The 13,363-nt window shown below is 42.6% G+C and overlaps 1 protein-coding gene across 1 annotated transcript in view; it reads left to right on the forward strand.

Annotated features, from left to right (window-relative positions):
- The window catches only part of LOC118811474 (cAMP-dependent protein kinase catalytic subunit PRKX-like), a 44,527-nt gene that overhangs the window by 2,961 nt on the left and 28,203 nt on the right, over positions 1 to 13,363 (forward strand). Inside the window, exons 2-4 of the mRNA XM_036575706.1 lie at positions 136 to 304; positions 7,841 to 8,104; positions 12,818 to 12,937. Coding sequence (XP_036431599.1) covers positions 136 to 304; positions 7,841 to 8,104; positions 12,818 to 12,937 — 553 coding nt within the window. The remainder of the gene's footprint in view (positions 1 to 135; positions 305 to 7,840; positions 8,105 to 12,817; positions 12,938 to 13,363) is intronic.

The following is a 13,363-nucleotide window of genomic DNA, read 5'->3' on the forward strand; positions in this document are numbered from 1 at the left end:
GTTACATTGTTGTTGCATATGTTGTTCAGGTGACCACACAGTTATTAGACACTTGATATAAAGTGGGATACATGACAAGAACGAAATCAGTATTGCTGCTTGAAGAGGTGCGGTGGTGGCCTCTTTCCTCTGCAGGCACGGGGACGTTTGGCCGAGTGGTGCTAGTCCAGGACAGGAGGACCAAGGGCTACTTTGCGTTGAAGTCGATGAGAATAGTGGACCTGATCCGGCTGAAGCAGCAGCAGCACGTTCACAATGAGAAGGAGGTGCTCATGGAGGTCAACCATCCTTTCATCGTCAAGCTGTGAGTTAAGCTGGGTTTATTTAATCTATTCTTAAAGAGCAGCGCCAACCAGTTTTAGGGAAACTCAACAAAGACGCATTTTTCTGATCATATAAAAAGGCACCCGTGATCAACGTTCACGGTTTTCATGTTGTTCAGAAGCTAATCTATAAAAACATTTAGGGGTGGTGCTACAATTAAAGCCCCTGTGAACATGGTCTTAAATGTTCAAATCGTTAAACAGAAGATATGCCACTAAATATGCATTTATTAGTGTAATATTCAAGAAATATATATAAATTATTGTAATTTTATAGTGGATAAATCTCTCAAAAAGTCCGAACTGCTGCCTGGTCAGACATATGTGGGCGTGTTAAACATAACCAACCTGACACTAGTAGAGTGACCCTGCTAATCAGTGTGTTCAGCACTACCTGTTTGAGCCCCACTGCAGGAAAATAGACCACTTATCTCAGCTCTCACTGACCTGAGTAGTGAGTTACACATGCAAAACATGGACTCTGTGTCCAGTATTTGAGTGTTTATCACAAATATTAAGTATGTAACCTGTAGCTGGTTACCCTGCTAGAAAAAACAGGATATACCAGCATGGCCATCAGTAAAAACCAACATATGTTGTGTTTTGATGCTGGTATGCTGGCCAACAAGCATGACCATGCTGGGGTGACCAGCTAAACCAGCACCAGACCAGCATAAACCAGCATAGATTGGCTGCAGCATGGGCTGGTTTCTTCAGCAGGGCAGCTGACTGAAGCTGAGGTCACACAAGCTCCCATTAGGAGTCATGTTTGGACACTGAGGAGAAATTTTTTTGTGTGCGTTTACATGCTCTCCATAGTCTGAGGATAATCAGATTTCTGCAGTTATCTGATTATTCATGCAAACAGCACACATAGCATGCAAATATTAGTCATGCAAACAGCACACTCCGATTTCTTAAATCAGAGTCAGGTCTAGAAATCTGATTAATAAATCTGATAAAGAGGCTGGATTTCAGCCCAGTAATCAGATTTCTCAGTGCATGTGAACTCTTACTCTGATTTCTTTCGGATTTCTCAGTCTGAGCCTGTGCGAAAACAGACGGCGGTACCGGAAATAAGCGAGCAGCATCTGATTACTGTCTGACTCATGTAGACCTGGAGTTTCCCCATTATCTGATTACTCAAGTACATGTAAGCTTGTTGATTGTATTACTGACACAGTCTGATTTTCTGCAGTTATCGGATTATTAAGTGCGTGTAAATGCACTCATTATGCGGCAGGCCTGAAAAGTACAATTGCAGGGAAACACTGTGAGCCTTGATGCTGGGTGGGGGGCAGCTAACATAGCCCTAAGCTAATGTATCCTATTTTAAACCTGCAGTTAAGGTGGACTGCTGTCTATCTTGCTTAATAAATGAAGTTAATCGCTTATTACTCTACAAACAACGGTGATATAAACCTTCATAACAAGCACCCTTAAGATGTTTAAAAATGCTTAAATAACTGGGATAGCTGATGTATACATGCTGCTAACTCACTTTAGCAACACCTACACCAAATTTGATCTCAGCTAACTCAAATCAAACAGAAGAAAAAGGCATTTCAGAATCTCTCAACATCATTCTTTCTCTGCCAGTTCTTTGTAAAAACACTGAAATTCTATTTTAGACTTATGTAGCTACCATGTTTTTATCAGGTGATCTTAGCTAGCTTGCTAATGCTGCTTAAAAGCTTTGTTGTTCTAGCAAATAATGAGCTAGCCATCTAACTACCTGTTATTTCTCTTGGTAACACAGCTACTGTAAGTGACACATTTCCAGCTAGTTAATATTCTTTGTCGTAGATGTTGGCAGATTAGCCTGGTTCAGAAACGTCCAGTCGTGCTGCTCTACCTCACTAGCCTAGATAATGTTATGTTGCTTGGACACGGCCTTTGACCTGAGCAGGGGTCGCCAACATGGGGCTCTTTTACTGCCCTGTTGTGGCTCCACAGCTGAATTAGATTAGTAGGTAAAAATAAAATAATCCTCCTTTACAGTAAAATAAAGCTCTGCTGATCGTTCAACACAGTTTAACAATAAATGGTCTTAAACTCTGGAGTTAATGTAGAACTGCTAATTCACCCTTTAACCCTGAAGATCAGCGCAGACTGCTGGTCACCATAGCAACACAGACAACAATCTCACCTAGCTAGTAGCTAACGAAACGGCAAAGAGAGAGATTTAAGACGAACATTGATAATTTGGAGACGAATCGACTTATTTACATTTATAATCACTCCAGCTGGTTTCCTGATACGTTTAATCTGCAACGAGAAACTGACAAACACTAAAAAGTCACAAAGCTGAAGTCAGTTTTTTGTTCACCAGCTTCTTTTTTGAATTTTCCCGTTCCACCTTAAATGGCGCTGCAGTTCTATTCTGGCGCCTCAGGCACCATTTAATTTGGAACGTGAAAATTCAAACAAGAAGCTGGCGAACGAGAAACTGACTTTAGCCTCGTAAGAGCATTTTACAAGAAACTGCTCCACTTTTGCGGAAAAGTTTCCTGCTGGAGATGCGAGAAAAGCGGCTATAGCTGAGTTAAAGCTTAAAGCAGAGCAAAGTAAGTCTGTGTTTTTGTTTATATTGTATTTTTTTATCCTATACTAGCACATCAACACATACTGAGACATATTTACAGCCAAGATGGTAAAATGGACATAAAGTGTTGAGGCTCCCAAAATGGTTTGATTTTTGTTGAAAGGACAAAATGGCTCTTGTTAACATTTGGGTTGCGACCGCTGGACCAGAGACGCTATAAAGGAAGACGTTGCTTTGGCTGACCAAGCTCATTGTTTTTCTCTGCTCTTTATCCAGACAGAGAAACATCAATATTCTTGACCCAGAATGTTCATGCAGACTCTGATGGCGTCGGACAACTGGTTATTCTTTGTTTTTGTGTCTGGGTACAGTTTTGGGTTGAAAATAGCCCAGCGCCCAAAGTGCAGGTTCTCTTCTAAAAGTATCTTTACCCATATCAGGTGAAGCGTATAGAAACCTCTGTAAGGCCGACTCATCTTCCCTGCTGAAGGGGAATTCTACCAATTTGCATATATATGTATATACATTTTTTCCCAACATTTTCAGCATAATTCAGTGTGTGAGATGTAAACAGAGTGATTCAGAGTGGTTTGGTGTGAAATGGCTCAGATGTCTTTACAGTGGTGGTGATAGGAACCAGGGGTCTCCATGACTACAACACAAATATAGACATTTTAACATTTTATTTACTATCAAAACCCACATGTTTAATAAATAAATAAATAAATAACACATCTTATTTAGTTCCACTTTGAATTACAGGCTTTTAACTTCTGATCTCCTCTTCAACATGTAAAACGCATTTAAGTGTCGGGTTTAAATGCTTGACACATCTACCTTATAGCTCTTCTGCGTCAGTGTACAGTTACAGATGGTTCACACACACCAGTATCACTGCTAAGTTGAGAGTGGACCACCACCTAAAAATATCCAGACAGGCTCTGTGGTTACAAACTGACCACTGATGAAGGGCTAGAGGTCAGTCGTATCAACAGGGCTACAGTTTCTAAATGTACACCAGCAAGGTGGAGCTACAAGAGAGGAAGAGAGGGGTTTCTGAGTTCAGTACCAGAAGACCTGAGAGTACAGCTGAATAGTTCAGTGCTGGGCCATGTAGAGCTTTATGTGTTAGTCTAGCAACAGAAATCTGAATATAATATAGAAAAATTTTCTACACTCTACACTTGTTTCTACACTCTGACCATTTTATCAGCTCCACTGACCGTATAGTTTCACTCCATAGTTCTACAGTTACAGACTGTAGTCCATCTGTTTCTCTGCATACTTTGTTATCCTATTCTTCAGTGGTCAGGACCCCCATGGACCCTCACAGAGCAGGTACTATCTGGGTGGTGGATCATGCTCAGCACTGCAGTAACACTGACGTGGTGGTGGTGTGTTAGTGTGTGTTGCGCTGGTCTGAGTGGATCAGACACAGCAGTGCTGCTGGAGTTTTTAAACACCTCAGTGTCACTGCTGGACTGAGAATAGTCCACCAACCAAAAACATCCAGCCAACAGCGTCCTGTGGGCAGCGTCCTGTGACCACTGATGAAGGACTAGAGGATGACCAACACAAACTGTGCAGCAGCAGATGAGCTATCGTCTCTGACTTTACATCTACAAGGTGGACTGACAAGGTAGGAGTGTCTAATAGAGTGGACAGTGAGTGGACACAGTGTTTAAAACTCCAGCAGCACTGCTGTGTCTGATCCACACACTGATACACCACCACCACGTCAGTGTCGTTCACATGGCTGGTCAGTGTATAGGTTTTTTATAAGATAGGAGGAGTTTCTGTATCTGTTGGGACCAGTTTGGGCTGAAGGCTGTGGTCACTGTAAGCGAAAGACTTTAAAGTGTAAATAGTTGAGGTGTGTGGACGTTGGTGGGCAGCTGTCGTTGTTGGAGTGATTGTATTCATTGAGGTTGGGTGTTATGTGTGGGCTGTCCACCCTCCATGTGTGTTGTGTTGGGGTGGGCGCTGGCGGTGGGTCTTCCCTGCTGCATGTTCAACAAAAGAGCACTCATTTGAAGCTCTGGTCCCCACGTCGTCTTCTTCTACGCTGACTCCACAGTATCTTGGAAAGCTGCACATGTCAGACTTTAACAGACGAAACATCGCGTTGCGGATAATATTATGCTAAATGAGCCATTTAGCTCATTAGCTGAAGTGAATAAAAGCTTTACTGGGTAATTAATTGGTGACAGACTGTGACCACAGCAGGCCAGAAGTTCTCCAGCTCCACTCTTAAGAGCTTCCTTAAGCCAGACGTACACTGTGCAATTTTAGCCCGAATTTTTCAGGCTGAATTTCAGCTTCATCGGCAGTCGTTTGCCATGCAGTGTGAGAGAAGAAACGATGCCCGATTAACTGCCCAAACGAGCTCCGATTGAGCAGTCGGACAATCGGATGGTTTTCTGACATGTCCGAAATTTTGGTCGCTTGTCTCACAGTGTGAGCTGCCTCACGAACCGATTCCTCAAAGTCGCACCCAAAACCTCACACAGTCACCACCACCGCTCCGACACGGAGGAAAAAAGTCCAGATTTGCGACACCAGCGCCCGTATATGACGACTTTGCTCCGTGTGACTGAGTTGAATTGTGAGGTATAAACAAATACAGTGATGTTTTGTTGTAGAGCGCTCTGCCTGTGGACCGCCTGCTCTTCAGCTTCAGTGCACAGTGTGGCACAAGTTAGCAAAGCTGCTGTAGCAGTTTGTCAATGGCTGAATCTCAAACAGCCCCCTACTTCCTATGTAGTGCACTAAGTTGTGGCTTCTACACCAAAATAGTGCCCTGTTAGTCCAGTATGGAACGGTGCACACACGGCTGAATCTCAGAAGGCCACTTATTAGACATGTGATGCACTTCATGGGCGCAGGAGCCACTATTTTAGTACAGGGAGATTCACTCAAAAGAGGCCCGGAATATTCTGCTGTAACTCCCGTTAGGATGAAGTATCTGAACCAAAAAAACACGCCACACACCTTGACATGTGTAATCTATTGCATTACATGCGATGCTGGAGGTGAATCTGTTTTCTGCCAGACACATGAAGGGGTATGGGGGTCTGCACCCGGAAACTGCAAGCGGAGGTTAAACGCCGCAACGGCTGTCCGGCACCTACTTCATCGCTGCACGTTATTTCGTTCAGATCGCTTCATCCTAGAGAGAGTTATTACAGAATATTCGGGGCCTCTTTCGAGTGAATCTCCCTGTATGTGGTGCACTATGTAGGGAGCAGGGAGCCATTTGAGATTCAGCCAGTGTTGTGATCAGGACATCGGAGGCGCAGCGTGTTGTTCTGAATTGATCAGCTTTATTGTAGACAGAGCGTCCGTAGGGGCTGCGTTTCACGTGCAGTGTGAGCACCCGTCTCGCGTCAGGTCAGTTGGACCTGAGTCAGTATGAGTCACCAAAGAACAAGATTTGTAAAATTGCAGTGTCTGCCTGGCTTTAGGTACTCTTAACGTCTCCGAATGGAATTCCGTTTCATTGCAGGTTTAAACACTGGATCCTTTGACCTAGAACTGACCGACATGTTCACGACACCATCTTTAAACATGAATAGCTTTCTAATCGTTTGAGATAAACATGCGTCTAACGTTACGGGGAGCTTCCAAACCATTACTCTGCATTAATGTGTGTGGGGTTTCCCTGTGTAATCCCAGTAGAGCCAGTCTGCACTACATTGGCAGGATCTTCTGGACGGCCTACACACATCCACACTTAGCACACTGATTGTGTGTGTGCACAGTCCTGTGCAAAAGTCAGTGACCACCCACCCAGTGAAAATGACCATTAAGTAAAGGTTATTCATTTTCAGGAAATATTTCTTAGGAGATTAGATTAGAAAGCAATCCACTTGGATAAGTAGGGAGAACTTAAAAAAAATAAGTGAAAAAAGTTCAAGAAATACTTAAAAGACAGAGATCACTGAATGTGTTTGACTACTTCAGAAAATGCTAAACCAACTTCTAAGACTGAACTTTGGAGGTGTGGAAAAATATCCCTGCAGATTTCTTTGAAAAACTGAAAGCAAGTCTCCTAAAAAAGAATGGAAGCTTCAATGAAAGCGAAGAGTAGACGCAGTAAACACTGAAAAATGTGATGTTACATTTGGTTGAATTTATTATTTATGTATTTATTTTGTTAGGTATGTTTTCTGCTCTTTTTCTGACACGAAATAATAAATAATAATAAATAGGTTGTACTAAAAGTCCATTTTAAATTAATAAATAAATAAATAAGCCCACTGCTGTATGACTTTTTTATTAAATGCAAAATGTCTCATGGACCTGGCTTGTAACTCACTCACCCATATTTAGCAGGCTCAAGGTTCTCCACAAGGGGGTGCTGTTAGTGTTAAAATAACTTTTGATGGTTTGCTTGATTTTTTTTGGGCTGTAAAAATAATCATTTCCCTTTCTTATTTTTAATTTTTTGTCCGCACAATTTCCATAGTTTACATTGAAAAGTGGCCTTTGTGTTGAATTAGAGGACACAAGTCACTTGATGACAGTGCAATACATGACCAACTTACTGACACTAATATAAATATATGCCCTGGAGGCCATTTATAGGCTTAAGGCTGTGGTTTAAAGGGAAATTCCATTCGTGAATTTATGATGCATGTGTTGCAGTTTGTTATGGTGCATCACAATTTAATAATACATCACGATGATTAACATTTAAAACTAATTCTGCAATAATGGTGCCTATATTTTTGATAAAAACACATATTTACTGAAATGTGAACTGAGCCAGTAACTTAGATACAGAACTGTAAGTAAGCTGAGTATAGAAGCTGCGTAAGTAGCCTTATGAGTTTTACCTGCACTTTGTCACTACTGCCATCTGTAGGTGTTAAACAGGTACTTCATCCACGTTGAACTAAAGCAGTGGGTACCTCGTTTCTTTCAGTCAGTGTAGTTCCTGCTCACTGTATGTGTTCATGCTGACCTGCAGGTTCTGGACGTGGCACGACGAGCGCTGCCTGTTCATGCTGATGGAGTTCGTGCCGGGCGGAGAGCTGTTCACTTACCTGCGGAGCCGTGGCAAGTTCGGAAACGACACGGCCCTGTTCTTCTCAGCCGAAATCATCTGCGCCCTGGAGTACCTCCACGCTAAGGACATCGTCTACAGGGACCTGAAGCCTGAGAACATCCTGCTGGACCGTGAAGGACACATCAAACTCACCGACTTCGGCTTCGCCAAGAAGGTCGTCGACAGGTAGGAGCGGATCTTCCCGTTTTCCATCGGAAGAAAGATGTTTTGCAATATTTTGAGGAAGAGATCAACCAAACTAAAACGTACCCTCCTCACTCCAAATGTAGTCGGTCAGCCAAGACATGTTTAGCAGTAGGAAACCCTCAGGGTTCTTTGAAGGCCTTGATCACTAGTCTCCAGCCCTGGTCCTGGAGAGCTACCTTCCTGCAGAGCATAGTTCCAACCACAGTTTGCCACTCCTGCTCCAGCTACTGAACCTCTTCCCTGATTGGCTGGATCAGATACATTAGGGTTCAGACAGAGCAGCTTATTGGATACAGGTTGGAACTAAACTCTGCAGGAAGGCGTCTCTCCAGGACCAGGGCTGGAGACCACTGGCCTAGATGAATTCTGTGAATGAAAAAGAAACATGTATGTCATTTTTAGTTCATTTTTACTTGACAGAATCATTGTGCTTGTTGGATTTAAGCTCTGCAAATATTGATAAGTTTTGGTTGGAAACAAAAGGGTTAAATTCTTGAAACACCCAATGGAAAATGATCTAATCAGGATTGTTTTCTCTATGGTATCTAGGTAGATACAGCCAAATGAGCTCTACCATTGATTAGGACTTCAGCAGCTGGACTGAAGGTCTTACTTGTTAGATTAACTACCAGCATAACCAATCAGGCTTTGATTTACGATGTCACCAATTTCATGACAGAAATGTCATTGTGGAAGTTCTAGATACGTCACTGACTGTGAATACGGGTCTAATCAGGTCTCAGTCAGTTGTTAGGAATGTAAAACAGTGGCGGCAGCTCTATGTCAGGACTCTTTACTGAAAGACTCACTGTAAAACTGATACATACAAACTCATTAATGTCTTTTACAAGCTTCAAATGTCTGTGTTTAATCTAGAACAGCCATGATAACGTTCATATGAATCATTGCTAGCTTTGTGCTAACATACTACTAAAATCCCATAGGGGCGCTAAATTAACATCACTGTAGAGCAAAGCAATAAGCCACTTGAGGCCGTACGTTACTGTGATTTTATCATGGAGAAGGGGGTTCTTAGTCCCTTCCCTGGGATAAAATCAGAGTAACACACATCCTCAAGTGGCTTATTAATTTTGTAAAACAGCGGCCAATGTAAAATATGATAAAACACACCATTTGTCAGAAAATAATTTAAGCAATTATTAGTAATAATTAACATAAACAAGTATTCCTCCAAGAAATGTAGTTCCTTTAGAGTACGGTATTGTTGCCAAGGAACTATGAACCACTAAATAAGGAAAAGAATGTTCACTTGCCCATCACTGTACACTGTGATCGTTTCATTAACTTTTATTGTATAATAATAATAATAAACATGTCATAATGCAGCACTGTTTAATGCAAAAACCTTCACTTTATAAGTACTTTCAGTCACCAAATTATCACCGTGAGTTTTATTTAGCACCAATCCAACTGCACCTCTCTTCACACGCTGGGGCTGAATCTCAAATAACTGCCTGCTCCCTACAAAGTGCACTACACTGGAGTTTAAATACTGGATCCTGCAGCCCAACAGAGCAAAATACATTTTTAGACATTTTTAGACTTTTGTATTGCAGTTTTACAGTGAATCGTATCATAAGCACTTTAATTCAAGCCTGTTATATTAATGATGGAGTTATTTAGGCTATCTTTCATCCTGTCAGCTAGATGACCAGCCTAGTTCTAGTTAAGAACATAAGTTGTCAGCCCCTCAGTTGAAACAGAACCAGGTTCTTACTTCATCAATACACTCTGAGCTCCATGCGAGTAGCATAAGAGTCAAAGATTATTCATTAACAGCAGAAGGATTTTTCGTGGCGCAGTGATACAGAGTTCAGATGTAGTGAGGCGGTTAGTGTAGTGTATATTGTGTATTTTACAATGGCTTCTAACGCAGCTCAGCCAATCAGATTTTAGGACCGGAACTATCCATTTTATAAGTCTTATTTCCCCATTTTTGACTGAGTTTTTGAAATTTATGGCCCGAACTGAAGGTTTGCATCTAATTCTCACAGTTCCGTAGTGTGATTTACAATTTATAACACTAATAAGAACGTTGTTACATGACCTTAATTGATGCAAAATAGGTGAAAAAGCAAAACATTCAAGTTCAATCTAGTACATCCATCAATCATCTAAACCGCTTATCCGTCGCGGTCGGGTGCTGGAGCCTATCCCAGCTGTCATTGGGCGGAAGGCAGGATACACCCTGGACAGGTCGCCAGTCCATCGCAGGGCAGACAGACATACACATTCACACCTAGGGGCAATTCAGCATGTCCAATTGGCCTGACTGCATGTTTTTGGACTGTGGGAGGAAACCGGAGTACCTGGAGGAAACCCACACAGACTCCACATAGAAATGACCCTGGTCACCTGGCCGGGAATCGAACCCAGGCCATTCTTGCTGTGAGGCGACAGCGCTACCCGCTGCACCACTGTGCCGCCCCTAATCTAGTACAAATCAATCAAAATAGGCCCAGTCGTTTGGTGAGCCCTTCCAGGTTCCACACCAAATTGTAAAACAGCTTTAGAAGAACATGGAAAATATTTAGCTCAGTTCAGTTCAATTCTGTTTTATTTGCATGATGGTTTATACAACAACCATTATCCCAAAACAGCTTTAATCCAGAAATGTGGCTGCGGCCTCCTGATGAGGCAGTATCAGAAAAAAACCTCCTTTAGTGCCACTGAGAGGAACCAAGACTCAAAGGAGAACCATCCTCCTCTGAGCAGCACGGAATAGTGCAGTTAGGATTTTTAGGGAGGAAACAGCAGATTTGAGCACTGCAAAGTGGTGAAATGATGCACCCTGGTGGTCATGATGCGTAGTTCCACTCTGAAGGATGCACCAGTGGTGCATGGGTGGTCGGACTGAATACAGATTAGAGCTTTAGGGAAGCTTCAGTATAGCATCTCAATAGTGTTAGCAGGTCGAGAAAGTGTGTATTACTTGTTGAATTGTGTTACATATTTTGTAATATTTCTATTAATTGGTTTAACCCCAGTAACCAGTACAAGTTTAGTCATTGTTATGGCAAAATAACTCCTAATGACATTTGATTTGACGTAGTGTAACATCAGGAATGTAATAGCTAATATAAAAGGCTTAATCAGATTCGAAACCCAGCTATATGTATCTGTGACTGGGGGGAAATTGACCCCATCTCTGGTTGGTATTTCATCACTGTGATACTGGGAAATGGAGATAAGAATAGCTGTGTATATTTTTATGTATTTTAGTGTTTGGTGTGCCTTTTTTAATGACACAATGTATCTGCAAAGTATTTCCCATTTATAAAAATACATATCCGTGTATGTTTTTGTCTGGATGGGATAGTGCAGAGCCGGCTAGTGGCTAACAGCAAAGTGCTGCGCTATTGTCAATGGGCTTTTGGCTGTGCACAGCGTGTGCCTGCATTTAATGATCTCTCCCGAGGCTTGTGAGAGGACTGTCTGTGAGGCGATCGTTCAGAAGCAGTGGACCCACTCCAGCCTCAAGTTGCTCTCCCACTGGAGAACGAGCTGTTTTTATAATGTGGCCAGAGCCGCTGTGGCACTTCAGAGCGAGAGAGAGGCACTTGTTGTGATATTTGGATTCTCTGTGTGTCACAGCAGAAGAAGCTAATGCTTCAAAGAAACAACACAGATCACATACAGATCAGGCATAACATTCTGACCACCTCCTTGTTTCTACGCTCATTGTCCATTTTATCAGCTCCACTTACTATATAGGTGCACTTTGTAGTTCTACAGTTACAGACTGTAGTCCATCTGTTTCTCTGATACTTTGTTACCCTGTTCTTCAGTGGTCAGGACCCCCATGGACCCTCACAGAGCAGGTACTATTTGGGTGGTGGGTCATTCTCAGCACTGCAGTAACACTGACGTGGTGGTGGTGTGTTAGTGTGTGTTGTGCTGGTCTGAGTGGATCAGACACAGCAGTGCTGCTGGAGTTTTTAAACACCTCAGTGTCACTGCTGGACTGAGAAAAGTCCACCAACCAAAAATATCCAGGCAACAGCGTCCTGTGGGCAGCGTCCTGTGACCACTGATGAAGGACTAGAGGATGACCAACACAAACTGTGCAGCAGCAGATGAGCTATCGTCTCTGACTTTACATCTACAAGGTGGACTGACAAGGTGGGAGTGTCTAATAGAGTGGACAGTGAGTGGACACAGTGTTTAAAAACTCCAGCAGCACTGCTGTGTCTGATCCACTCAGACCAGCACAACACACACTAACACACCACCACCACGTCAGTGTTACTGCAGTGCTGAGAATGACCCACCACCCAAATAGTACCTGCTCTGTGAGGGTCCATGGGGGTCCTGACCACTGAAGAACAGGGTAAAAGGGGGCTAACAAAGTATCAGAGAAACAGATGGACACGAGATGCAGCAAAACGTTTTTGGAGCGACGCTGAAACCGATCACATGCTTGAAAATCTGATTTTCTGCAGTTATCGGATTATTAAGTGTATGTAAACACACTCAGTGTGCTATTGTGTTTAGTTCTGCTTCAGTGCTGTAGCAGGATGGAAGTGTTAGAATGAAGCATGTCAGTCAAGCATGCTCATTAGAATATTAGGCCACACCCAGATACTTCTCAGATAGGCTTTCAAATCGTTTGTTATTACATTTTTATCTTGTTTTTCCTTTTAAAGTGATTTTGAGTGTGTTTTTGTGCAGGACATGTACGTTGTGCGGAACTCCAGAGTACCTGGCCCCCGAGGTCATCCAGGGCAAAGGTCATGGTCTGGCAGTGGACTGGTGGGCCTTGGGCGTGCTCATCTTTGAGATGCTGTCTGGGTGAGTGCAAGTCTTGTATTTACCCTACACTTCCGAGACCAAGAGCTAATTTAGTGCGGTACAAACGTGGCTGTAATGTGGATAAAATCCATTAGCACATCTGATAGTGCTTTGATCTCAACTCCACACTTTTCTTTAGTCTCACTAAACATCCCTAAAAGTGAAAACGCTGATCAATACGCTCCATTTGTACTTGTAGTTAAGCCATTCGGAGCTTTTGTGCCTGAGGCTTGCATTTTATTAGCAGAGGTTATTGTTTTACAGCTTCATTCTTTTTTTATAGCACTTTCTCACTGTAGACGATGCAGCTAGTATGGGTAGTGCATTTAATCTGCTCTCAGAATGTTATTTAAGCAACAGAACACAGAGGGAGTGTATTTTCGCGAAATAACATCACGGCTGTGATTTGGTCGCCGTAGATCATCA

Source organism: Colossoma macropomum, unplaced genomic scaffold (assembly GCF_904425465.1).
Source record: "Colossoma macropomum unplaced genomic scaffold, Colossoma_macropomum, whole genome shotgun sequence".
Classification (NCBI taxonomy): Eukaryota; Metazoa; Chordata; class Actinopteri; order Characiformes; family Serrasalmidae; genus Colossoma; species Colossoma macropomum.